The 27,436-nt window shown below is 43.4% G+C and overlaps 3 protein-coding genes across 6 annotated transcripts in view; 2 read left to right on the top strand and 1 right to left on the bottom strand.

Moving 5' to 3' along the window:
- DNAJC2 (DnaJ heat shock protein family (Hsp40) member C2) overlaps positions 1-355 on the top strand; it is a 31,566-nt gene extending 31,211 nt beyond the window's left edge. For both annotated transcript variants that reach the window (XR_014175724.1, XM_081957359.1), the window contains exon 17: positions 212-355. Coding sequence is in view for 1 of the 2 variants with exons in the window: in XM_081957359.1 (XP_081813485.1) it covers positions 212-286 (75 nt within the window). In the remaining variant the exon portion in view is untranslated. The remainder of the gene's footprint in view (positions 1-211) is intronic.
- Positions 351-19,168, bottom strand: PMPCB (peptidase, mitochondrial processing subunit beta). Of its 2 annotated transcripts, none has more exons than XM_081957360.1 (13): positions 19,036-19,168; positions 16,883-17,023; positions 15,691-15,777; positions 14,932-15,061; positions 13,834-14,032; positions 11,273-11,352; positions 9,770-9,882; positions 8,078-8,221; positions 4,985-5,145; positions 3,726-3,811; positions 3,541-3,635; positions 1,899-1,974; positions 351-698 (listed from the first exon to the last, which is right to left on the bottom strand). In XM_081957360.1, exons 1-13 carry the CDS (start codon positions 19,132-19,134, stop codon positions 634-636), a joined length of 1,476 nt encoding a protein of 491 aa, XP_081813486.1. In that variant the 5' UTR covers positions 19,135-19,168; the 3' UTR covers positions 351-633. The 2 variants fall into 2 exon arrangements, with proteins under 2 accessions (XP_081813486.1, XP_081813487.1); XM_081957361.1 differs by having other exon boundaries at positions 3,541-3,629.
- Positions 19,070-27,436, top strand: part of LOC309394342 (N-acyl-phosphatidylethanolamine-hydrolyzing phospholipase D-like) — a 29,151-nt gene continuing 20,784 nt past the window's right edge. Inside the window, exon 1 of one of the 2 annotated variants that reach the window (XM_081957364.1) lies at positions 19,070-19,208. The gene's annotated coding sequence lies outside the window, so the exon portion shown is untranslated. The remainder of the gene's footprint in view (positions 19,209-27,436) is intronic. The other variant, XM_081957365.1, reaches the window with a different exon arrangement.

The raw sequence follows: 27,436 nt of genomic DNA, 5'->3' as shown, positions 1-27,436 counted from the left end.
CCACGCATGCGCAGAGCATCAAAACCAGGACACAATGATGTTCGGGCAGGTGGGCGGAGCCTCCCGCCGCTACCGGTTTGCCCGAATTAGATAGAACCGGCTGAATTGCACCACAATTGTTCGGGGACCCCTGTGCTAAGGAGTTTTTCCTGCATAGAAATTAAAAAAAAACGAGCACATTCTGTTCATCCTTTTATTTTTCTTCTTCTAGGAGCTTGTCGAAATGGTCAAAGCCAAGAAAGCCGCCCAAGAGCAAGTCGTGAACGCTGCTAAAACTAAGAAATGAGATTTCTCCCGGGACAATCCTAGCGTGTGTGTGTGTTTGTTTTGTAATAAAATAAATACAAATGCAGAATAGGCTTCATTTTATTTTAGTTTTTCGAGACCGTCCTGTGGTTCTCAAGAGGCTTCCCTTCATTTGCGTTGTCCGTTCCATTGGACAGATTATCTGGGTGGGCGGGGAAAGCGGCATTTTTCCTGGAAAAGCCAGTGTCAGGATGGCTTTTTTTGTTTTAAAGCCTGCCGTTTGGTGAAACGGAATAAAAATCATCCCTCTAGTCCTGAATGTTTAACTCTTGTCACAAAATTTCTCAAGTGCCATCGTAAATTTCCCAAAAGAGCTCACGGAGAGTATCAGTCGCGAAGCCAATACATGCCGTTACAGAGTCGGTCGTAATCAGGCAGCTGTTCAAGAGGCCCTGGAATAAGAAGAAGGAAGTGCATTACTTGGTATCAAAGCTTGCAAAATGTGGTACGGTGGCCTAGAGGTGGCGCTCTCGCCTCCCAGTCGGGAGACTGTGAGTTCAATCCTAGATAGAGGCAGATATTTCTCTCTCTGGGCACAATGAGAATATATCTGCTGAACAAAACTCTGCATCGGAGACAGGAAAGGCATCTGGCCAGTAAACGCTCAGTTCCATTCAGTTGCCCAAGATTCCACCCCGCAAGGGATTACGGGGGTCTTTAAAAGAAGATGATGAAAACTTGCAAAATGTTTAAAAAACACGATTAATTAACTACAGGCAGCCCTCGACTTTCAATTCATTTAATGACCATTCAAAGTTACAAAAGCACTGGAAAACGTGACTTAATGACCGTGTTTCAGTGTCACAACCTTTGCAACGTCCCCGTGATCGCGCAATCAAAATTCGGGTGTTTGGCAACTTAACTGAAGATTTATGACGGTCGCAGTGTCCTGAGGTCACGTGACCCTTTTGCGACCGTCTGACGAGCGAAGTCAACGGGGGAAGCCAGAGTCACTTCACCATGAACTTACCAACTGCAGTGATTCACTTAGCAACGGTTGCAAGAAGGGTCGCGATATTGGGGCAAAACTCACTTAACAAAATACCTCGCTTAGCGACAGAAATATGGGGCCCAATCATGGTCGTAAGTCGAGGACTGCCTGTGCATATTTTATTTTTCCCATTCAAATACATTCACAAATATACGTTCTTATAAGTGCTGTTAACATTTATCTATTCCATTAATGTTTATCACTTATCCTCTTACAAATATATAAAATACAGTTTGGGTCACTTTTTTGCCACCCCGTTTCTCCATCTTTTTCTGCAACAACCTTGCTCCTCTCTTCTCAACCTCCCTTCTCTGCCTCCTTCTTTCCTCCTTCCTCTTTTCTTCTTCCCCTCTTCTCTCCTCCTCTTACTTCTCCCTTACTTCCTCTGCTTTACCCTTCCTTTCTTCCTTCCCTTCCTCGTCCTCCCTCCTTTCCGTTGTTGCCCTTGCTTGCTTATTTTCTCTGATGGGTTCTCGGGGTGGCATTTCAGCAAACCCAACTTTATATGTACATAAAAATAGTTCTCTGTTGCATTTTGCCTCCCAATATTAAATCCACTTGTACCATTTTTTTAAAAATGTGAATCTAATTAAGTGCTTACCCACTGCTGCAACCGCGGGACGCTTATTATAGATGTACTTTGTACACACTTCCTTGATCGTCTGAGCATCAACAGCCTGAAATAGGAAATAAAAGAGACAGATTTTGAAGAAAACTTAAAAGTACAATTGACAGCCCACAACCCGGCAAGTGACATTCAGTTTTTATAGGCGAAAGGCCGAAACTTTTGGCAGAAGGAAAATTACAATTGTGTCACACCACACAAACTTAAGAATTGTGTCACACCACACCAATGTCAACTCCTAACGTTGCCATAGTGAGAGAAAGGGAGTGTATTCCACATAAACTTTTCAGCTAGTCATATCTCAGATTATTGCAGCAGGCTTGGGAGGGGTGCACTTCATAGGGAAATGAGATTGATGACACAGACTGAGGGGGGGGGAGGGAAGGAACGGGTGAAGTTCAGCTGTAATTCAAACAAAGCTTAGACTTGACTGCGAACAGGCCTTGCCTTTGGTGCCCCTAATAAATGACTCGTTTTGTATCGAAACCTGGCTCGATACTCATGAATCAATTGGGGCATTTTTAGGAAACCTGACACACAAGCTAAGAAGGGATGATAATGCTGGTAAAACACTCAGTCCAATGCACCCGACAGGGTTGGGAGAAGAGGAGGAAGAAGACGTGCTAGATACGTTCGCCGCTTCGGGTTATTTGTAAAATGGGATACAAGCTTTTACAGAAGGGATATTTACAATTGCGTCACACCACACAAACTAAGAAAGACTGATAAATGCTGGTAAAACTCTTGGTCCAACCCACCTCACAGGGTTGTTGTTGCGGGGAAAAGAGGAGGGGGAAAGTGTGTTGGGTACATTTGCCGCCTTGAGTTATTGGCAAAAGTAACGAAAGGCGGGCTACAAATAAGTATATAAATGTTGTGGCCCGCCAATGGATCTGGCAGCAGATTCGGACAGTGAGGAGGTTGGGGAGAAACCTGGGCCAGTCCTGGAGTCTGGGGAAGGCTCTGAGGAGGGCTCTGTGTCGGAGGCAGAGAGGAGGCCACGGCCATCTGAAAGTTATCAGCTGCCTTCTGGAGTCGGAGATCAGTGGGGCAGAAGAACAGCTGGAGCCTGTTCCCAGTGTGCGCATGCGCAGAGTTGCCAGACGAAGGGAACAGTTAAAGAACAGGGGTTGACTCGGGAGTAAAGCCACAGGTGGATGTGAACAGCCCCTCGCATAGGGAATAAAGAGGAGCAAAAGGGGAGTGGAGTTTGCAGGAGACAACTAGTTCAATTCATTAGAGTGAAGATCTGTTCCTGATGTCTTGCCAAGGAATTGCTGCTACAGCATGGAGTTTAGAAGATATCAACCTGGCAGCTCTCCAAGCCTGATAAAGGCCTGTAGTTGTGAAATCTCATGAAAGACTGTTGGCCGGGACTTTGCTGGAGAGGAATTCACTTTAACCTAAATAAAAGGGGTTTTATCGGGACGAGGAGTCGGCTTCGTGCTTTGGGGAAGCTTAGGTCTGAACAATAAATAAATACATAAATATAATTTTAAATAAATAATGTAAGATTTCCCTTCAGCCGGCGGGAAGTCTCACAGTGAGATGATTTATACCTAACACGCCCGGTACAATTGGACGGATTTATGAACGCACAAATCAAAAGTTTCCTTACTTCAATTCTTGCTTCGAGTTCAGGAATTGGGATCCGGCGATTGTAGCACAACATTTGTCGTCCAATGTCTTCACAGATGGGAGTGGAACCTAAGACTGCAGATGTTTAGCATGCCTGTAAATGAATCAAAAGGCACAGGGCAGGGAAGGAGGGAATAAACCCCAATCAACCATTATAGTTCATACCGTCTAGTTGTAACAGCATATTTGTTTTCAGGAGATTTTTCGCACGGGCTACTTCGCTTTCTGTAACACTGGTGCACAGACGTATCCTGTAAGAGAAAGATGACAAGTGACTGACAGCTGCCATTTCCCTTTGTAAGGTTTGGTTTGCTTTTTCCCAGAAGTATTCAAACAATTGGTCTGGAATACAGGTAGTCTCATCTTACAACCCTCCAACTGAGCCCAACGTTTCTCTGACTACGCAAAACATCTGCTAAAAGTCAATTTTGTCCCATTTTACGACCTTTCACTCTTGTTCAAGTGAATCCCTGAAGTTGTTAAGCTAGTAACACAGTCGTTAAGCGAATCTGGCTTCCCCAATTGACTTTGCATCTCAGAAGATCGCAAAAGAGGGAATTGCATGATCCCAGAATGCTTTGACGGTCATAGGTGTGAGTCAGGTGCCAAGCATCTGCGAAGAGGCCTTGCCTATGACTACGGGGAATGCTACGACGGTCATAAGGGTGAAGTACGGCCCTGAGTTGCTTTTTTCAATGCTGTTGTAACTTCGAATGGTTGCTAAGTGAACTGTCATACGTCGAGGACTACCTATCTCACTGCAGAGGGAGCTGGTTGTGTTCCAATTCAAAAGGAAAGTTACTTTCCATGCTGTTGTGGTCCGCCGGTGGCCTGCGGAGCTGGGAGCAGAGTCGGACAGTGAGGAGGTTGGGGATGAACATGGGCCAGTCCTGGAGTCTGGGGAAGGCTCGGACGAGGGCTCTGCGTCGGAGGCAGAGAAGGGGCCAGGGCCATCCGACAGTTATCAGCTGCCTTTGGAGTCTGACATCAGTGAGGCAGAGGAACAGGGGGAGCCCGTTCCCAGTGTGCGCATGCCCAGAGCTGCCAGAAGGCAAGAACAATTGAGAAAAAAAGAGGCGACTTGGGAGTAAGGCTTGGAGATGACTGGCTCCTCCCATAAGACATAAAAGAGGAGCAAACAAGACGTGAGCTTTTGCCGGAAGCAATTAGTTCATTCTGGTCGGTTCAAACTCTGAGAAGCTCTGTTTGATTCTGTGCTGAGTTTGGCCTTGCAAACCTAATTTGGCAACATTTCAGCATTTCAAGGGAGATAAAGTTGGGTGCTTATCAACATTATCCTGAAAGACGGTGGCAACTCGAGCAGACCTCTGTCGGACTCTTCACATACAGTTGGGGAAGCCGAGAGTTTTGGGGGTTAAGATGGTGATGTATGCTTTCTCAGAAAGCCTAGTCAGAATACTTACCATTCCCGCTGGACATAGTGCATCATATCTTCTAAGGTAGCCCCTTCGCAAACCATATAAAGACCCCACAATCCTGTATCCGTGTAACACGTATTAAAAGACTGGAAGCTGTGACAAAGATTGCCGTGACACGCAGCTTGGGCGAGCTTGCTGGACAGGTTCTGTTCAAAGAGAGAAGGAAGATGAGCTTTTCAACGCCCCTTAAGACAGGGGTCACCAAGCTTTCGGACCTCAGGGACCACTAAATCCATAATTTTAAATCCCGCGGACCACTAATAGGATCTGCCTAATGGCCGTCTGGGCGGGCGTGGCTAGGTGGTCATGTGACTGGGTGGGTGTGGCCAACTCGACATCACTCACGTCGAGGGGAGCCTCGCCAGCCTCTCCTCGCCCCTCCCCTCCCAGCCGCTCTTTGCCTGCCCACGCGGGCTCCTTAGGGCCCCAACAAGCAGCAGTTATTGGAGCTAAGCAGCCACCACGACAAAGAGTTCTAATTGACTACCTGTGGTCCATTGATCACAAGTTGGTGACCACTGCCTTAGAGCTTAGAAAAATTGAAAAGGTTCGGCCCATAATCGCTCCTTCCCAATATGTAAGACTATCTATGGGTAGGGAAAAGTGAGGGAAAGAAAAGAGGAACAAGGAAAAAAAAGGCATTGACTTCCGAACTCCCCGTTGATGCAGTAGAATTAAGGCAATGGGTGGAAACTAATCAAGGAGAGAAGCAACTTAGAACTGAGGAGAAACTTCCTGACAGTTAGAACAATTAATCAGTGGAACAGAAGTTGCCTCCAGAAGTTGTGAATGCCCCAACACTGGAAGTCTTTCAGAAGATGTTGGAGAGCCATTTGTCTGAAACAGTATAGGGTTTCCTGCCTAGGCAGGGGCTTGGACTAGAAGGCCTCCAAGGTCCATTCCCACTCTACTATTGTATTGTATTGTAAGGCCTTAAGATCAAACCTCAACTTTTCAACTTTTACAAACTAGCCATTTCTATAAGAACAAATCTAGCTCCTCGGTAAAACCCAAAATCAAAGTTTCATATTTTTTTTCCCACCTCAAGCACAAAGTCCAGAAATGGTTTCCAAGTAGAAATAAAAGTATTTGTGTTTTTGTAAATGTTAGAAGTTGAAAGATTATTACATATACCTAAACATTATTATTATCATCATCATCATCATCATCATCATCATCATCATCATCATTATTATTTGGTTAATCTTTGGTGAGATTCACAGCCTTTGGGGCTGGTTGGTAGCCTAACAGCTCAAGTCCTAACCTCGAGACCTAGGGACTGTTAAGGTAACGTCGGAAGATATAAGCTGTTCCAAGTAGGGTTTTTTTTTGTAGAGTCAGAATGTTCAAGTCAGATAAATCTAGAATTTCCAAATAGCGAGGTGGCCCTTTAGGTATTGCTCCAAGGGCTCCAATTACATTTGGGATAACACGTGATTTCTTTTTCCACAGTCGCTCAACCTCAATTTGCAAGTCCCGCTATTTTGTGATTTTTTTTCTTGCTGTTTATCTTCAATTCGTGCATCACCAGGTATTGCAATGTCAATGAACCATACTTTTTTTCTTTTCAACTATTGTTATGTATTATTATTTATTTTATTATTATTATTATTGCATCAACAGAAGTGTATCACAGCGGCCAGTTGTTTCGCCGGATTTGGCATTAATTACTAGTCGGGCCCCACCCAGGGGCCTAGGACGTCGTAACGTATTTTCGTAATATGTGTGCAGATCCAAGCAGTGCAGCCTTTTGCATTTGACTGATGGTGATTTTGTCAATTTTTAACTGTTTTAAATGTAATTCCAGTGCTTTTGGAATAGCACCCAGTGTGCCGATTACCACTGGAATTACCACTGCTGGTTTGTGCCATAATCGTTGGATTTCGATTTTTAAGTCCTGGTATTTCGCGATTTTTTCATATTCCTTCTCGGCGACCCTGCTATCACCTGGTATTGCGATGTCTATGATTGTAACCTTATTTTTCTCAACCAGTGTGATGTCTGGTGTATTATGCGCTTATTATTATTATTATTATTATTATTATTATTATTATTATTATTATTATTATTATTATTATTATTATTATTATTATTATTATTATTATTATTATTTTAATTAGATTTCTAGACCGCCCCTGTAGATCTAGATCGGGGCGGTGTACAGGTATAAATTTTAAAAAAAACCATACAAACAATAGTATACATAGCTAAAATTAGATTAAATAGCCCCTGTAGGAATTTATAAAAATTAAAAACTTCGACCATAAAACCAATCATAAAAATTTAAAAATAAAACTGAGGTGGGAAAGCTGGAATTAGGCCAGGCTGGCTAGCTGAAACAGGTGGGTTTTAAGTTTCTGATGGAAGGAGCGGAGGTCCTTAGTCATTCTAATGTTATTCTAATGTTATTATTATTATTATTATTGTATGTAAAGTACATTGACCGAGACAATACACTGTTCACTAGGCATTTACGTAGGTTAAAGAAAAAAACTAAGTAAAATTATAAAATAAGTAAATAAAAGTATTTGTACGTCTTTCTTTGATCAAATCCAGTGGTGGGGTGCAACTGGTTTAACAACTGGTTTGGTGAGTGTGCGCCATTTGCGCCTGCGCTCAGCATTCAAAAAACGACCTTTTTAAGCTTCAAAACATACCTTCTTATGTCAGCGCCTGTGAGTGTAACAGCTGACATGTGTCAATCTGTTCAGCCGCACGAATCAGCTGAGCTACAAAACAGGGAAATGTAGGACAGGAAAGAGCGGGGAATGGGTGGGCGGGGCCAAATGCTGACCGGAACTATCGGTTCGCCCGAACTGGCTGAATCCCACCACTGATCAAATCAATCAGTTCAGCCACTGCTAACTCCATCGATTTTTGCAGCCATTCATGCCTTGTGGAGATTGGCTTCAAAATGCCTTTAGAAGGAATGCAGGAATTATGGTAGCCTGGTTTTAAGAAATGCATTTTTATACTGGAATTACATTTCTAAAACCAGGCTGATGTTTTATTAGGAGCCACCCTTGTCCCAAAGCACACATTCTTTCAAACTGCCCAGTAAGCTCGGTGCCAACTCACCATTCCCCCGCCGAAAGAACGGTCCCAGTTGCCAATGAGCGTGTTTGCCACCATCAGAGGAATGGTATCGGGGTGACACCAGCCAGCTGCTTCCACCGCGATGGCGAGGTGGGCCAAAGGCATTTTATCATCTCGCACTCGGATCTGATCCATCAGGACACAGGAATACCATGAACAAAGCGGCCCAGGGAACTTAACCTCATAGCCACCCCGAGAAACCTCCGCTTTCCCAATCGAATGAATATTAAAACTTGCAATTTTGTTCCAATAAATCAATGAAGCGGTAATCCACATTACTTACGACCTTACGACCCAGAAGGGGGACTGGCGCCGCTAGGGAAAATGGATCTATGGGGGCGGCTAAAAGTTGATACTTAATCTCCAATAAAGTTAAGGATATAGTAATGTAGAAGTTGGCAGAAAACAACATGACGTGAACTAGGAACCAGGAGACTAGTGAGATCAAACGCCAGCCTCAGGTATAAAAAACTTACTGGGTGATTTGTGGGCCAAGCACCAGGAGACAGTGAGTTCTAGTTCCACCTTAGGCATGAAAGCCAGTTAGGGGACTTTGAGCCAATCACCTGGAGACGGTGAGTGCCTAAAACCAGGAGATGGTGAATTCTAGTCCCACTTCCGGCCTGAAAGCCAACTGGGTGACTTTGGGCCAATCACTAGGAGACGGTGAATTCTAGTCCCGCCTTAGGCCTGAAAACCAGCTGGGTGACTTTGGGCCAATCAACAGGAGATGGTGAATTCTAGTCCCGCCTTAGGCCTGAAAACCAGCTGGGTGACTTTGGGCCAATCAACAGGAGATGGTGAATTCTAGTCCCGCCTTAGGCCTGAAAACCAGCTGGGTGACTTTGGGCCAATCAACAGGAGATGGGGAATTCTAGTCCCACTTCCGGCCTGAAAGCCAACTGGGTGACTTTGGGCCAATCACTAGGAGACGGTGAATTCTAGTCCCGCCTTAGGCCTGAAAACCAGCTGGGTGACTTTGGGCCAATCAACAGGCGATGGGGAATTCTAGTCCCTCCCTAGGCATGAATGCCAGCTTGGTGACTTTGGGCCAATCACTCTCTCTCTCAGCCCTCACCAGGTTGCTCATCGTGGGGAAAACAGGAAAAGGAAAGAGTACTACAAATATTCACTGCCTTCAGTTACTTATAAAATAAATAAAGGCAGGTCAAAAAACTAATAAATAAAAAAGGGAATATATAAATAATCAACAAAGTAACCCCAAAAAATGTAATAGTGATGCCACACAGGCAGTCCAGTGGCTCAAATTGCATTGAAAGAAATAAGCCACCCTTCTCAAACTTCTCGGCAATTTTCGCGGTCAAGCAAAAAGCTACGCTAACAAAATCTTCTATTATGCTATCAACCCTAATTGTGGGGGCTGTTGTGCCTCAGATCTTGAGTAGTGCGGTGGCCTAGAGGTCGAGCTTTCGTTTCACAATCAGGAGGCTGTGAGTTTGATCCTAAGTAGAGGCAGATATTTGTCTCTCAGGGCACCATGAGAATATATCTGCTGAACAAAATGGCAATAGGAAGGGCATCGGGCCATTAAAACACTCTGCTAGCTCCATTCAAGTTGCCCAGACGCCACCCCCAAAAGGGATTACGGGGTCGTTAAAAGAAGGAAGAAGATGTGTCTCAGGCCCCTTTGAGAAGAGAACAACCTCCACTTACTTCACTCCCGGTGAACTGGCAAGGGGGCAAAACCGGGGCGCCTTCTTTCTTAATGGACGGCAAGTTGCCAAAATGGTATTTCGCCAGCTCAAGCAATTCTCCATGAGCAACTCCTAAATCGGCACAGAAGGAAGTTTTCAGAGTTTTCCATTTAGAAGCAAAAATTACAATAATAAAGGAGAATATTTGTACTTGTCCAGGACTGAACTGAGGAGTCCTTAGCGGTCTCCAAACTTAATTGTTTTCTTGCAGATGTTTTGTTACCCAAACTAGGTTAACATTATTGGTGCTGCAGTACAGTACAGTATTAGTACTGATGGTGTTACCTAGATGGGTAATGAGATGCCTGCAAAAAAACATCCAAGATCAGAGAGCATCCAGGTCCACTCATTATAATAATTGGCTGACCTGCACCATACCTTAATTATTTTATCTCTCCAATTCTCCTTGGTCTGGTTCAGGTAGCACCATAACGGTTGCTATATGCTTTAAAATAAGTCTTTATTTTTTAATAAAAATTGAAGATCATGCATCACCATAACAGAACTTTCCATCTTTCCCCCTACAAACTCTCTACGTTGAACAAAAGGGAAAATAATTAATTCCGTACAGTATTTATATCAGGGGTGTCAAACTCAAGGCCCGGGGGGCCAGATCTGGCCCCCGGGCCTTGAGATCCAGCCCGCGGGGTGCTTAGATCTGGCCCGCAGGGCCACCCTGGAAACAGCGGACCGGCCCATAATGCTTCTGCCAATGAAAACGGAGTTCGAGGGGGCCACTGGCAGAGGGCTGCAGGAGGCCGTCGCGGCTGAAAACTGAGCTTGGAAGCCTGTTTTCATTGATAGAGCGCTCCGGCCACCACGGGTGCCCCTGACAGAAGTGACATCAAGCTGGCCAGGCTCACTCTGACGTCCTCTCCCCCTCTCCCCCTCCGAGGTCAAACACAATCCTGATGCAGCCCTCCATGAAATCGAGTTTGACACACCTGGTTTATAAGATTGCCTTTCGTTTCTTTATAGTTGATCGCCCATATTTAATCCTTGTTCCCTGCTAAGGGCCCACAGCTCCAGAGTATTGGCTCTTAGGCATTTTCAGTGAGAAGAAAGTAGGAACGGTAGGATTTATAAAAGTAGAAAAAGATATGCAACAGAAGAAAAGCAACGACGACTGCCTGATACGAATGACCAAGCATAGACTGTTAAGTAAAAGAGTAAGAAATAAAAGGATCATAGGTGTAAAATTAGAACGTACAGGGGGGGAAATAATATTGGTAAAGATGCACCGAGAGATATCTGCTGTAAGAAGGAATGTGCCATTCCGATGTTGTCTGTAAGTTGTGTGTATGTTTTTGTCAATGTGTTTAAGTGTTTAAAAGAAACATTTTTTTAAAAAAAAAAAGACATTTTCAAAAAAAAAACTAAGAACAATGCTAAGCAGCAGGGAAAAAGAGCCTAAAATAAATCATGCTGATATTACAGACCGACCGCACGGCGTCATACCAACCTCCCGCCGATGCCAGCACAATTCTCGGTCCTTTGTAATGCGTTGTGATATATTCCACCAAATCATTGCGGTTAATGGACCTAAAAGAGGAATGAAACCAAGGAATGAAAAAAAAAACTATGCAAAGGGGGGGGGGGGAGAGCAAAAACACTATTATAAATACAGGTGGTCCTCAACAGCAGTTCATTTAGTGACCGTTCAAAGTCACGACGGTCGTGAAAAAAGTGACGGTGATTTTTTTCACGCATAACGACCGTTGCAGTATCCTCAGCATCACATGATCAAAATTCGCAACAGACTCATTATTTATGACGGTTGCAGTGTCCCGGGGGTCACATGATGATTCCCTTTTACGACCTTGTGACAAAGCAAAGCCAATGGGGAAGCCGGGTTCATTTAATTACTAACTTACTAGTTACTAATTACTTACTAGTTAGTAATTACTAAATTACTAACTTTAATTACTAACTGCAGTGATTCACTTAGCAGCCGTGGGAAGAAAAGTCCTAAAATAGGGGACAATTCACTTAACAGCTGGCTCACTTTGCAACATAAATTCCGGGCTCCATTGTGGTCGTAAGTCGAGGACTACCTGAATGAGCAGTCTTCGACTTAGAAGTGTCATTGAGCCTGGAATTAAGTCATATGTTCTTCTGGTCATTAAGCAGATCACCATGTGACTGTCAGGCCTGCAGCCATCTTTTCTTTTGGATCTTTTGGCCTGCCACACTTTCTATTATTCTGCTATCCATTTTCTATGGTGGGAAAATGGGAGGGGGGATTGTACGGAGTTAGATGCTATGTAGCCATAACAAAATTCTTTTGAGAAAGCGAAGGTCATCCTTTGTCTTTGCACCTCTGCACCTGACCGGAACTGGGTGGGTCGAACTGCCAGCATGGCGGTGGAAGATTGGACCATGTGATGGATTTGTGGGTGTGGGGGGCAAGGTCTTGAACTTTCAATTGGGTGGGGAAAACCCAGGAAACTTTCAGATTCGGGTTTTCCCAGATGTGTCCAACATGGCTCTTACAATAAATTGCAACTTTGAGGAACTTATTTGCCTTGGAGTTTGATTTGTTTAAGGATGCTATTTGGAACCCTGACAGTGACCCATTGCAGTCAATTTTGTGACCTTTTTTGTGACGGTTGTTAACAACAAATCCATTGTCTGCAAAGGGCATTTTTTACTGGAAAACAGAAGTAAATGCCACTGTCTGGCAAAAATCATACCGTGTTTCCCAGAAAATAAGACAGGGTCTTATTCTCTTTTGACCCCCCCCCCCCAATAAACGCTTGGTCTTATTTTCGGGGAGGTCTTATTATTTTTGAGGTGCAGGAGGTGGCGAGTGTGGTCACCTCATGGCTGCTGCTGTGTTGCAATGTTTTCGGGGGATGGCTTATTTTAGTGCATGCGCTCAAAAGTCCCGATTGGCCTAATTATCCAGGGAGGTCTTATTTTCCGGGAAACAGGGTAGTAAATTGAACAATCACTAAACAAATGGTCAGAGACTACATGGAAATATATGCAGTTTCTTTCAAGCTTGACTTTTGAGGACCTCTTGAATGTATCCAGGTCATTTTCTTGACCGAAACGTCTAAACGACTGTTTTTGGAGTATATTTAATTTCCCGATCTGTAGTGACGAAGGATTTCCTTGGGGTCTCCCATCCAAGTGTTAACTGTGTCTGACCCTGCTTAGCCAAATTATTTGAGCTCAGCCAGGGTCAGCAAGACTGGGTAGAGACAAGACACTGCACGTAAATCCTACTGTTTTAAGAGTGTCCCGCACAAGCGCAAATGACTAAGCGTATAACCGTGTTGAAAAACTACAAGCTACCATTAAGCCGGCTTGCGAGGGTTTACATTGTCATTTGCTTTGGCACAAGCCGCTTCAAATAAAAAGATGGTAAACTGTTTTTCAACTCAAAATAGAACATCATGTCCCAAAGCTTTTTTTTTTTAAAGCAGTGCTTATTGGCACTTAGGGCGCTTCTCATATTCAAACAAAAATGGTCCAGAAAGGCTTACAAACTGTGTTTTATCCAACTATTTTCTTTGATTTCCCACTGGAAGATCCAGAATTTGCGGCCAAAGTGCCACAGAGCATCCTGCAGACCACTGATGATCAGTCTCTGACTTAAAAGAACAGGAACTGAGAGCATGAGATCTACTGTTGTGGCCCGTCGGCCCCTCCAGCAGCCCTCAGATGGAGAGTCAACAGCCCCCAGGTCTGGAGGTGGCTGATGAGGAAGAGGAGGAACAGCTGGGTCCAGTGCCTGACAGGTGGATGTGCAGAAGGCAGAGGAGAGGAGAGCTGTGGAAATCTATGGGCTGGTCCTTAGGACGGAAGAGCCATTGCTGCTAGCGAAGCCCCACCCTAGCTCTGGGGATAAAAGGCAGGGGGCAAAGATGAATAGATGTGGCAGACAACTATTCATCTCACTGACGGACAGATTTGTTAACCTTCGTTGAGAGAGAAACTTTTTGACGGAGCTGCCAGCGCTCCTAATAAAGGAATCTTTTGAGTTCATTTCAGAGGGAGCTGGGTCAGAACACGTACTTAATGTTCTCGGTGGGTCCTAAAATCGTGCGTCCCAGGGCTGTGTTCTGGTAAGCGGTGGCATGTAGATAATCAAAGACCACTTCCTGTAAGTTGGTCTCTACTTCCTGCATTTCTCGAAGGATCACGCCCCGTTCTCGCTCAATCTCGGCCTCTCCCAAGGTGCTGTTCTGTATGATGTCAGCAAGAATCTCGACCGCTGAAGTCAAAAGACAGACGGAATAATCATATATTTATATATATATGCGGTTATGAAATACAAAAGAATGCCATTTAATTCTAATAAGCTGACGACATTTTTAATTATTAAACATAGGTAGTCTTCGAACAGTTCACTTAGTGACTGTTTGAAGTTACAACAGCACTGAAAACAGCACCTTGTGACCATTTTTCATACTTAACGACTGTTGCAGCATCCATGTGATCAAAATTCAGACGCTTGGCAACTGATTCATATTTATGACGGTTGCAGCGTCCCAGGGCCTTGTGCCTCTCCCTAGGATCGAACTCACAGCCTCCTGATTGCGAGGCGAGAGCTCCAGCTCTCGGCCGCCACACCACTCGTTTGCCATAATACCGTATTTTTCAGAGTATAAGACGCACCAAGGTTTTGAAGAGGCAATTTTTTAAAAAAAAGGGGTTTTGCATTCTGCAAACCTCCCAAAAACGGCCAGTTTTTCACGAAAACGGGCCCTTTTTTTTTAAAGGCATGGATAGCCTTTAGGAGGTTTGCAGAGTGCTCCTGGGGGGTTCCCCCCCCCAAATGAGCAAAAAACAGCCCCGTTTTTTGTCAAAAAAATTGCATGTATAACCTTGAGGAGGCTTACAGAGTGTTCCTGGGGGCTGGGGGGGGGCAAAATTGAGCAAAAAAAGGACCGCTTTTCACTCATTTCTGTCCTCCCCAGCCCCCAGGAGCACTCTGGAAGCCTCCTAAAGCCTCGGCACGGCCATTTTGGTGAAGGGGGTGGGGTTTCGAGAGACAAAAGTGCTGTATTCAATGTATAAGAAGCACCCAGATTTTCAGCCTCATTTTTGAGGGGAAAAGGGTGCGTCTTATACTCCAAAAAATACGGTAAATTTAAAAAGAAAAACAATTACCTCTCGGCAGGTCTTTTGAGAAAGCCTTTGCGTAATACACCGTTTGTTCTCTCGAGGTGTAGGCGTTAAGGTGGGCGCCCATGTTCTCAATCTCTAGCTCCAGATCCAGCTGAGATCTTTTTTTGGTTCCCTGCGATTTAAGGGTCTGCAATTATTTCAACTGGAGACATGACAGAAATAGGGGGAGGGGGGGGAGACATTATTGCCTTGGGTCTTCATCTTAGACCAACGCAGTATGCATGGACACGTGATTTCAAAGTACTCCGGAAACCGACAGCTCCGTCCTAAAAATCCTGACAGCTGATGCATTTACAGAAAGCAAAAGCAGCAGAACAGGGAATTCATAAAAAGCCAGTGGGGGATTTGAGAAGCTGGGAATTTTGACAGCACTCGATGAGCCCTTAAACCAGGGGCCAACAACCTGCAGCTGTGGAATTGCATGTGGCTCTTGCATCCCTCTGCTGCGGCTCCCTGTCGCCAGTCGGTAAAAGGAAAAAGGACTTTTTTTTCTGGGCTTTTATGACCATATGCGCGTTTAACGACCAACTGCTGTTATTCTGTGTTTTATCATGCTTTATTGATTGGAGATTCAACACAGGCATCTTAAATGCTTTTAATTTTTTTAAGGAACCTCGTTGGGCTTCCCTACGCCCCAGAAGAAGCCTTGCAAAATAAAATTAAGTGCTAGAAGCTACCTGGGGCTTTGCAAACGCATCCGGTCAAAAATCAATAAAAGAAAGTGTCATGTTAAGAACTTGCCTTAAAAGCCATGTGCTCCAGGAAGTGAGCCGTTCCGTTGTTTTTCTCGTTTTCATATCGGCTTCCAGCATCGATCCAAAGTCCCACCTGATTCAAAAGCACACATATGTTGTTGTTTTTTACTAAAAGAATAAAATTCAGCTTCAATAGACGCTGAGGAAACCCCAGGCTGATTTTTGTTTCGGTGGTTAAAATCTTTTGTCAAAACGACTAGGCACTCTCGCTCCTCATCTTTCCTATTATCTTGTCCTATTGGTTTCTTATGATTTATCAATTGTTGTTTGTAACGTATGATTAATGTTTGTAACTATGATTTATGATCTAAGGACTATGACTTGCTGTTTATATGTACATTGTGAGTTTATGTACCAGAAACAAAATCCTTGTCTGCCCAATCACACTTGGACAATAAAGAATTCTGTTCCTGTTCCTTCCCATCTCATCCCATTCCATTCCAATTTTATTCTATATACCATGCCCGTGTATTTATTTATAGGAGGAAAATGTCCGGACCAAATGTAATTTCTAATATTGGGATTTCCCCCCTTACAAGAGGGAGCCCCTTTGTGGAGTACCGTGAAGCCGTTACCATGCCAACTCCACTGCGCTGTTCAGTAGAAGCCATTTTCAGGTACAACAGGCTGTATCTTAACATAACAAACATCCCGAGGCAGTGGTGGGTTACAGCCGGTATGCTCCAGTACGGGCATACTACCGGTGCCTGCTGGGAGCACCAGGTACCATTCCGGTTGCAACGGGATCCGGAACCCACCCCTGTCCCAAGGGGTTTTAGGAGTATCTTAGTCCCACAGTATTTTTCTCCAAAGGGTAAATCATTTGTGTACCAAGTTTGGTTGAAATTACTTAAGACATTCCAGAGTTATGCTATGCTAGGCTCTATTCTATTCTTTTCGTTTCCGATTCCATTCCATTATTCCAATTCTAATTCTAATCAAATTTTAGAATTTTGTAAGAGCATAGTCCCTCCCGGAATGTGCTACGGAAGCTGATTGGGACAAGAAGCATCAGGAGAAAATGTTCTTTCTGCTAACAGATCAGACACTTAAGGACTATTTATGGCCACAATTAAACCTGGAATTTTAGTCGTAAGTCATGGAGCTCCTTAAGCCAGATGCCCGTGTCGTCTTGAGAAAAGATCTTTTTTTCGCAGTAAGTAACAACGGTTACTTACCGTACATGTTGTAAGTCCAGAATCTTCAGAAGCTACCCTCAGGCCATTGTCCAGAGTCGAGACTTTTGTTTCGGGCACATTCACAATGATTTGGGGTGCTATTTGGGTAGCCCTGAATCGGTTTTTCCCAAGGTGGAGGGCCTAGTTTGGAAAGAAAAAAGTATCATGTGAGCAACATGATTAAAAAAAACGCAGTGTAGTTTTATCGAAGAGAAATTAAAGTCTCGGTTGTTTGCTTTACGGCAGGGCAAATGTTACGAGGACTCCAATCTGTACCCACATTATTTTTGTGAGCGCCATGAAGAGAGTTCCTATAGCGCAAAATGCACATTGAGTTTTCACTTTAAGGAGAGGGGGCGTTCCCAGGTCCCAGAACGGAATAATAGGGCTGATATGTTAATCAATACAATACAATACAATACTAGAGTTGGAAGGGACCTTGTAGGTCTTCTAGTCCAACCCTCTGCCTAGGCAGGAAACCCTACACCGTTTCAGACAAATGGCTATCCAACATCTTCTTAAAGACTTCCAGTGTTGGGACATTCACAACTTCTGGAGGCAACTTCTGTTCCACTGATTCATTGTTCTCACTGTCAGGAAGTTTCTCCTCATTTCTAAGTTGTTTCTCTCCTTGATTAGTTTCCACCCATTGCTTCTTGTTCTACCCTCAGGTGCCTTGGAGAATAGCTTGACTCCCTCTTCTTTGTGGCAGCCCCTGAGATATTGGAACATTGCTATCATGTCTCCCCTAGTCCTTCTTTTCATTAAACTAGACATACCCAGTTCCTGCAACCATTCTTCATATGTTTTAGCCTCCAGTCCCCTAATCCTCTTTGTTGCTCTTCTCTGCACTCTTTTTAAAGTCTCCACATCTTTTCTACTCTTCAGCCTTATGACCACAACTGAGGCCAGAATTTATGTTGCTAAGCGAGTTCAGTGAGTTTTGCCCTGTTTTACAACCTTTCTTGCCACAGTCGTTAAATGAAGCGAATCACTGCGGTCGTTAAGTTAGTAACACGGCGAATCTGGCTTCCCGATTGATTTCGCTGATCAGGAAGTCACGAAAGAGGGTCACATGACCTCAGGACACTGCAGCTGTCATGAATATGAGTCAGTTGCCAAGCATTGTGGATTTTGATCCTGTGAGCATGGGGATTGCAGCAGTCGTAAATGTGAAAAACAGCCATAAGTGCCGTTGTAACTTTGAAACGTCACTAAACAAATGGTTGTAAGTTGAGGACTACCTGTATTTAAGAGCCGATTTCTTCAAAGTCATGAATTTGGTAGTGTAATTATGGATCTATCAAGGTGCAAAGTGTTCCTTCACATGAGGGCAGACAGACAGACATTCATATACTGGGATGTGGAAGGAAGGAAGGAAGGAAGGAAGGAAGGAAGGAAGGAAGGAAGGAAGGAAGGAAGGAAGGAAGGAAGGAAGGAAGGAAGGAAGGAAGGAGAGAGAAAGAAACAGAAAGAAAGGGAAAGAAAGGGAGAGAGAGAGAGAAAGGGAGAGAAAGAAGGGAGAAAAAGAAAGAAAAAAAGAGAGAAAGGGAAAAAGAGAAAGAAAAAGTGAAAGAGAAAAAGAGAAAGAGAGAAAGAGAACAAAAAAGAGAAAGAGAAAAAGAGAAAAAGTGAATGAAAAAAAGAGAAAGAGAAAAGAGAAAGAGAAAGAAAGAGAAAAGGTGAAAGAGAGAGGAAGAGAAAAAGAGAAAGAGTGAAAGAGAACGAGAAAGAGAAAAGAGGAGAAAAGGTGAAAGAAAAAGAAAAAGAGAGAAAAAGAAAAAGAGAAAGAGAAAGAGAGAGAGAAAGAACGAACGAACGAACGACTGGCTAATGTTATAGGGCAGAGTTTATAAATCCACCAGATGTTTCACTAAGGAATTCTGGGAATTGAAGTTCTTAAGCTGCCCAGCGTTCGGAGATCCCTGCTAGAGGGGTTGGTAGACCTGAACTGCAAGAAACCGCTAGAGGGCGCCATTACATCGCCGCCATTTACCCGTCTTACGGTATTTATCCGCCCAGGCCGCCTCATTACGCCGCCAGGAGACTACATCTCCCAAAATGCAGCGCGCTCAAGGCCCGCCGCAGTAAGAAAGCAGCCGAGGCGGTCCAGCCAGCCTTTCACAGCCCGTCACGTCTGAATCGTCTCTTACCCGCTGTCCGGGGTTTGAGCACCGCGTGGGAAGCAATCCCGGCCGAGCCCAGAAAAGCCGTCGGCCCGCTCGGCAAGCGGCGGACACGGCCGCCGCCATCTTAGTTCGCAAGCGAAGAAATCGGCTGAGGAGCCGGGAGCACTTCCGGAAGGGGAGAGTCACGTGATCCGAGGGTAAGTGGGCGGGGCCAAGCTGCATGATTGGCATAAAAATGCTGGAGGCGTTTCTGGCTATTTTTAAATCATTATGAGTTTTTCTTGCAATTTCAATCTCACGTTAAGCAACCATCCAATAGTAGGAAGCAGCTTCTAGCAGATTACTCTTTCCTGATTCACCATGAGACTGCAAAAATCCCAGACCTGTGGATTCTCAAATTCAAGATCCATTGATGCTTCCATGATCTTAGTATGTTTAGTTTAGTTTAGTTTAGTTTAGTTTAGTTTAGTTTAGTTTAGTTTAGTTTAGTTTAGTTTAGTTTAGTTTAATTTAGTATAGTATAGTATAGTATAGTATAGTATAGTATAGTATAGTATAGTATAGTATGTCAGGGGGAAAAAAAACGCCCTGTGGAAATCTGAGATCAATGGACCGGGCTGATCCCTTCCGCATATCTTTTGAGATATTAAGAAAAATAAAATAAAAGTCTTTGACAAGTATTCTAATTAATAAACAAACTTTAATAATAAAATAAAACAGAAAATAACTAATTGTTACATTTTGATAATGAAAGCTACGTTTGCCAAGTTGGCAGCCGAACAAAGAAGAAAGGAATTAGGAATGTGTAACGCATGCGCAATAAATCACTTTCAGATAAGAACTTTTATGACCTGCGCAATAACTCTTTCTTAGTTTAACTCTTGAGTGTCAGTTTAGGCAGTTCAGGCCTAGCAAACTTTTTAACATCGTGACACCCCTTCTTTTGCTAGTCTGGGCTGACGTCATCAAATCAAAGGCTTTGGCTTTAAGTAATAAACACCACCAATCAGCATAGTTTCAGCAATAATATCTCCATCTTTAACTAAGTAACTTGCTTTTTCGAGGTGGTGAACCTGGAACTTTAAATCTCTAGACAAGTGACTTTGACTAAGCAAATTACTGGTTGCTGAAGGTATGTAATAAACATCAGGGATGTGTGTATCGAGTTCTTCAATGTAAACAGTTCCTTTTCCCATAACCTTGCAAGTGTGGTTGGTGAAGGAATACAGTTCTCGATACTCGGGCTCTGGTTCGCCCATCTCTGTGAAAAGTTCCCTTCTGTGGGTAACGTGCACAGCTGCTCCACTATCTAAAGTCCACGAAAGACGTCTGTCGAACTTTGGATCAGGTTGTGGAACGTTGGTTATAGCCAGTGTCACAAGTGGAGCTTGTGAATCACGCCTTGGACCACGACGACCTTGTCTTCCGCCTCTACCTCTGCCTCTGGAATCTGTTCCTCTGGGCTGGTACGTGGCGGGAGCTGGAACCCGTTGGGGACAATCCCGGGTGTCATGTCCCACACGGTTGCAGGTGTAGCATTTTGGCATCCTTGGAGCGTAGCCTCTTCCTCGGAAGGGACGTCTGGCTGGAGCCTTTGACGCTGGAGGTCGTTGCAGATGTGGGGTAGCTAACCTGATAGCTTCGTCTTCCACTAAAAGTCTGCAAACGTGGTTAACTGTGCGTTGAGCAATAGGCACGTAGTTAATCTTTGCAACAGCATCTTTCCATTCATAATTCAATGAGTTAATGATGATGCTAATCATTTGGATATCATCGATTACATGGCCATTTTGTCTCAATTCACTTCTCATTCTTTTCAGTTTGGTCAAATGTCCACCAATTCGTTCACCAGGTTTCAACTTCGAACCATGGAACTCAGACATGAGCAAACATGAAGATTCAATTGAAACGGGCCTGTAGCAATCTTCCAAAATAGCCCAAATTTCTTGGGCAGTTGCATCAGATGGAAAGATACCTTGGATCTCAATTTCCATTGACATGAGTAAAGTCGTGATTGCTCAGTTTTCCAAGTCTCTTATCGCAGGTGTCCACGGTGGAGGAGGAGGATTAAAAATCATGGAATGTGTGCCTTCTCTTCGAAGCAAGAGCGCAATTTCACTGACCCAGGCTTTATAATTCTCTCCTGACTCCTTTAATTTGGACTCACCAGTCAAGGGGGTGACTGTGAATACCTGCTGAGGAATGTGCATTGGAACAATTTGTTGTTCTGGTTGCAAAGCTGGTTGTTGAACCAGGGGATGCTGGGGTTGCATCATTGGCCTTTGCGTGGCAACATCAAATTGGCTTCCTCGAATTCGCCTTTGACTTTGCCTTTTTCCATCTAGGGAGGATTCGGCACCACCAGGTGTTGAAGACTTAACCTTTGGAGGCAAAGTTTTGGCTTCTAAAGGACTCATAGGTAAATCTCTAGAGCTTTGATGAAACTGCATCATCTTTTGCTCTAATAATTTTTCTCCGCCAGCAGATGGCAGTGCAGCTTCACTTCTTGGCTGCAGCCCTCTATACATGGCTGGAAGTTCAATGGGCTCAAAGGGATCACGTGACCTTGGTGACGTGTACATATCTCTTTGTTCTAATTGACCAATGAACTCTGTGGGGTGTGTCTTAGGCTGTTGTTTTGAAGAAAAGATGGCGTCCTCAGACATTTTGGGAGTGGGGGAGCTCCTCCTACTTCTCTTCATTTCGTTAAAGCATTCTCTCGCCTCCCTAGTATATTTTTCAAAACGCTTTAATCGATATAGATAGCTTTGCATTTCTTCCTCATCATCTGGGAAGATTTCATAAACTTTGCTTTCTGTGTGGGAGGATTTTTTTTTCTGCCGGCAGTTGCCGTTTAGACTTTTGCCTTTGGTTAATTGTATCTTGATAATGAGGAAGATTTACTGACCTCAGTCCGTAGATCTTGCCTTCTGTAGCTCCTTCCCCCACATCTGGCTCGGCACCTGAAGGAATTTGTTGCTCCTGGAATACGTTTGAAGGTTCTTGTTTCTCTGTGTCTGAGGAAATAGATTCTTTCAAGCGCTTTCCATGTCCGCGTTTTTTTCTTTTCTTTCTCTTCTTCGACATGGCTAATTAGCCTTAGTCAGTTATCTTTAGATAGCATGAAGGGAAAATACAGCCATAAATTGTAGCCATCTCAGCTGCCAAGTTGTCGACCAACCTCTGCATACCAAGTTGTCAGGGGAAAAAAAAAACACCCTGTGGAAATCTGAGATCAATGGACCGGGCTGATTCCCTTCCGCATATCTTTTGAGATATTAAGAAAAATAAAATAAAAGTCTTTGACAAGTATTCTAATTAATAAACAAACTTTAATAATAAAATAAAACAGAAAATAACTAATTGTTACATTTTGATAATGAAAGCTACGTTTGCCAAGTTGGCAGCCGAACAAAGAAGAAAGGAATTAGGAATGTGTAACGCATGCGCAATAAATCACTTTCAGATAAGAACTTTTATGACCTGCGCAATAACTCTTTCTTAGTTTAACTCTTGAGTGTCAGTTTAGGCAGTTCAGGCCTAGCAAACTTTTTAACATCGTGACATAGTATAGTATAGTATAGTATAGTATAGTATAGTATAGTATAGTATAGTATAGTATAGAAGAGAATAGAAGAGAATAGAATAGAATAGAATAGAATAGAATAGAATAGAATAGAATAGAATAGAATAGAATAGAATAGAATAGAATAGAATAGAATAGAATAGAATAGAATAGAATAGAATAGAATAGAATAGAATAGAATAACAGAGTTGGAAGGGACCTTGGAGAACTTCTAGTCCAACCCCCTGCTTAGGCAGGAAACCCTACACCATTTCAGACAAATGGATATCCTGATTAATTGTTCTAACTATCAGGAAATTTCTCCTCAGTTCTAAGTTGCTTCTCTCCTTGATTAGTTTCCACCCATTGCTTCTTGTTCTACCCTCGGGTGCCTTGGAGAATAGCTTGACTCCGTCTTCTTTGTGGCAACCCCTGAGATATTGGAAGACTGCTATCATGTCTCCCCATGTCTCCCCTAGTCCTTCTTTTCATTAAACTAGACATACCCAATTCCTGCAACCGTTCTTCATATGTTTTAGCCTCCAGTCCCCTAATCATCTTTGTTGTTCTTCTCTACACTCTGTCTAAAGTCTCAACATCTTTTTTACATCATGGCGACCAAAACTGGATGCCGTATTCCAAGTGTGGCCTTACCAAGGCATTATAAAGTGGTATTAATACTTCACGTGATCTTGATTCTCTCCCTCTGTTGATGCAACCTGGTTTAGTTTAGTTTGCTTTATTGTCATTGCTCATCGTACAATGAAATTAAATGCCATCTTCAGGGTACATTGTAACTATAAAAATAAAAGTACAAAGACATATCCTTCACATGCTATTTAATTCACATTGAAAAGCCAATATTGCATTAATATTGCACTGTAACCGTCGAATTCATAGTCATAGTTACTGCCCTGGGCTAGAAGCTGTTTTTCAGCCTATTTGTCCTTGTTTTTATTATCCTGTCAGTGGCTCAGTGGCTAAGTTAAGGAAACCAGATTCACTTCACAATGGTCTCGTAACAACGTAACACAGATTAAATCAAAAGTCCTCAACAGGGTTAGACTTTACTGTAAAGCCTTCGAGGAGGCTCAGAAGCAAACAACAAAGTACTTAATCCTTTAATAGCTTTACTCTGACTAAGGTACTCTGGCTAAGACACTGAACTTGTCAATCAGAAAGGTCGGCAGTTTGGCGGCTCGAATCCCTAGCGCCATGTAATGAAGTGAGCTCCTGCTACTTTTCCCAGCTTCTGCCAACCTAGCAGTTCGAAAGCATGCAAAAAATGCAAGGAGATAAATGGGAACCACCTTTGGTGGGAAGATAACAGCGTTCGGTGCGCCTTCGGCGTTGAGTCCTGCCGGCCACATGACCACGGAGACGTCTTTGGACAGCGCTGGCTCTTCGGCTTTGAAACAGAGATGAGCACTGCCCCCTAGAGTCAGGAACGGCTAGCACATATGCGAGAGGGGAACTTTTACCGTCTGCCAGATGGTAATAGTTCAAAAAAAGGGTGCCCAGGATGAGATGGGTCTTTAAAGAATGTTTTGAACTTAAGGCAGTGAGAGCCATAAAGCTCTTCCAAAGAGGGGAGAGGGCAATCCATAGCAACTCTGTTTCTTTAGGTTTTCATTCTCACAGGCTGAGCAGCAGTTTGTGCTTGACAAAAAGATCCTGATAGACTTGAACAATGCTCCCTATTACTCGACAGCGAAGAAAAATTAACCTGTGGAACGACTTGCCTTCAGAAGTTGCAAAATGCTCCAACACTGGAAGTTTGTAAGAAGAGATTGGACAACCGTTTTTTCTGAAATGGTATGGGATTTCCTGCCTGAGCAGGGGATGGTGGTGGACTAGAAGGCCTCCAAGGTCCCTTCCAACTCTGCGATTCTATCATTATTACAAAATTAAATGTATTTGCTGAACCACCGCACCATTGGACTTACAACAATAATAAACAAATTAAAAAGAAAGTTGAAACAAAGCAAAGTATGTTTATTGTTGCAACTGGCATGAATTTATGACAGCGGCAAGGTCCCCGAGTTCTGTGATCACACCCTTTAGGACTTTTCCAGCTGGTTTCTAACAAGCAAGGTAAATGGGGGAAAACCACGTTCGCTTAACAACCATTTGATTTACTTAACGACTGCAGTGATTTCCTTGAGTACTGTGGCAAAAATGTAGGGAAATGCGGCACGGCTCACTTCAAAACTGCCTTGCTTAGCAACATAAATGTTGGGCTCAGCTGTGGTCGTAAGTCCAGGGATACCTGTATTCTTTATTTGTGTTCTCTGTACATCCCTCTAAAGAACTGGAGATGTTTTTTAATTATAGAAACAAGAAGGGTAGAAGGTACATAAACTTTGAATTTCACATAAGTTTCAGATTACCGTATTTTTCAGCATATAAGACGCACCTCTCCCCTACCCCCCTCAAAAAGAGGGTGAAAATCTGTATGCATCTTATACACTGAATACAACATTTTTGGCCTCCTGAAACCCCACCCCGCACATCCAATTTTTTGGAAAATGGACATACAGAGGGTTTGGGAGGATTGTAGAGTGCTCCTGGGAGCTGGGGAAGGCAAAAATGAGCTAAAAACAGGCCGGTTTTGCCAATTTTTGCCCTCCTCAAGCCCCCAGGAGCACTCTACAATCCTCCCAAAGCCTATGCATGCCCCCCCCCCTTTTTGGCAAAAAGCAGGTCCATTTTGGTGAAAAACGGGGCATTTTTGCTCGTTTTTGCCCCCCCCCCCAAGCCGCCAGGAGCACTTTGCAAGCCTCTCAAACTCTCTGCATGCCCCGTTATTAAAAATGTCCTTTGGGCAGTTACAAAATCAGCCTGTTACAGTGGTAATGGTTTTAGTAATTATTCCTAGCCTACAAATAGCCAAGGGTAGATATTCATTAAAACAGAGACTTAATTAAAGCTATTCCAACTCATTCCCAAATTCTAGGCAGCTGGTGTGGTGTACTATTATTATATTGCTATAATTATATATTAATTAAAGGATGTCATATCATACCTTGTGGTTTGTTGTTGTTGTTAGTTGTGAAGTCATGTCTGACCCATTGCGACCCCATGGACAACGTTCCTCCAGGCCTTCCTGTCCTCTACCATCCTCTGGAATCCATTTAAGCTCACGCCGACTGCTTCAGTGACTCCATCCAGCCACCTCATTCTCTGCTGTCCCCTTCTTCTTTTGCCCTCCATCTTTCCCAGCATGAGGCTCTTCTCCAAGGAGTCCTTCCTTCTCATGAGGTGGCCAAAGTCTTTGAGTTTCCTCTTCAGGATCTGGCCTTCTAAAGAGCAGTCAGGGTTGATCTCCTCTAGGACTGACCGGTTGGATGGCCTTGCCGTCCAAGGGACTCACAGGAGTCTTCTCCAGCACCAGAGTTCAAAGGCCTCCATTCTTTGACGCTCAGCCTTTCTTATGGTCCAGTTTTCACAGCCATCCATTGCAACTGGGAAAACCATAGCCTTGACTATACATACTTTTATTGGCAGAGGGATGTCTCTGCTTTTTAGTATGCTGTCTAGATTTGCCATAGCTTTCCTCCCCAGGAGCAAGCGTCTTTCAATTTATTGGCTGTAGTCCCCATCTGCGGTGAACTTGGAGCCCAGGAAAATAAAATCTGTCACTACCTCCATTTCTTCCCCATCTATTTGCCAGGAATTGAGAGGGCTGGATGTCATGATCTTAGTTATCTTACTGTTGAATTTCAAGCCAACTTTTGCACTCTCCTTCTTTACCCGCATCAAGAGACTCTTTAGTTCCTCTTCACTTTCTGCCATTAGAGTAGTGTCATCTGCCTATCTGAGGTTGTTGATATTTCTCCCGGCAATCTTAATTCCAATTTGTAATTCATCTAGCCCCGCCTTTCTCATGATGTGCTCTGTATATAAGTTAAATATGGGGAGGAGCCAACATCACGACAATACGGACGTGCTATCTCGATGCTCCGAGACCGCAGCCGATACTTTTGCCGCTGGGTGGTCCAATCGGACCTAAACCATCCCGCAGAGATGGTAAACAGGAAGAATACGTCTTGCTGATCTCAGGGACTTTGCAAAGTCCCTGATCGATCCAAGAGAAGTTCTTCAAGCTGGCGACAAAAAAATCCAGCCATTAGGCTGATGAAGTCAGGGAGGCTCCAAAACGGAAGGATATGGAAAGAGAAAGTGTTTCCAGCTGGTGGGGAATTTTTACCGTTTTAAAAGAGACTGCCTATAAAAAAAATTAAAATTAATTTAAATTGGACAACAGAAGAAATAACCGGCGGAATTAAGTTTGGAATGGTTTTGGACAGTGGGTTATCTTACTTTGTAAATGCTATGTTCATGGATGGAATTTATGCAAGCCTTTTAAAACGAATGGGTTAAGTTTTCTTCTTCTATTTTTTTTTCTTTTATTATTCTTTGTAACCAATGGACTAAAATTCTCCCCTTTCATTACTGTGGATGTTCTTCTAACTCATTCAAAAATAGACTTTTTAAAAACTTGAAATACAAAAAAGATACAAAAAGAAACAAAAAAAATGCAACAATAACACTGCTACTCCCTGGAGGTTTGCGTATTGGAAACGAAACACTCTTACTTTTCTCACTGATTATCCTGAAGTTGGAGATGTTTTTCAAGTGGAAAAAGTGGTGGTTAGAATCCTAAAAACCGAAGAGGAAAATGCCTATGCAGAAATTAAATTTGCTGATATTTATGGTGATTGGTTTGTCTCTGAAAATGGAAAGAGTGGAATACTGAAAGAGGAGTTAAATGGAGGGGACCTCTACCCCAGATGGCAAGACACAGAAGAAGAAAAAATAAAAGAATTTATGGATTTAAAGAGAGAAATTTTATTAGCA

This window comes from Natrix helvetica (genome assembly GCF_964273705.1).
Source record: "Natrix helvetica genome assembly, chromosome: 6".
Classification (NCBI taxonomy): domain Eukaryota; kingdom Metazoa; phylum Chordata; class Lepidosauria; order Squamata; family Natricidae; genus Natrix; species Natrix helvetica.
The sequence above is the reverse complement of the archived record's forward strand: the minus strand, read 5'-3'. Positions and strand labels throughout refer to the sequence as shown.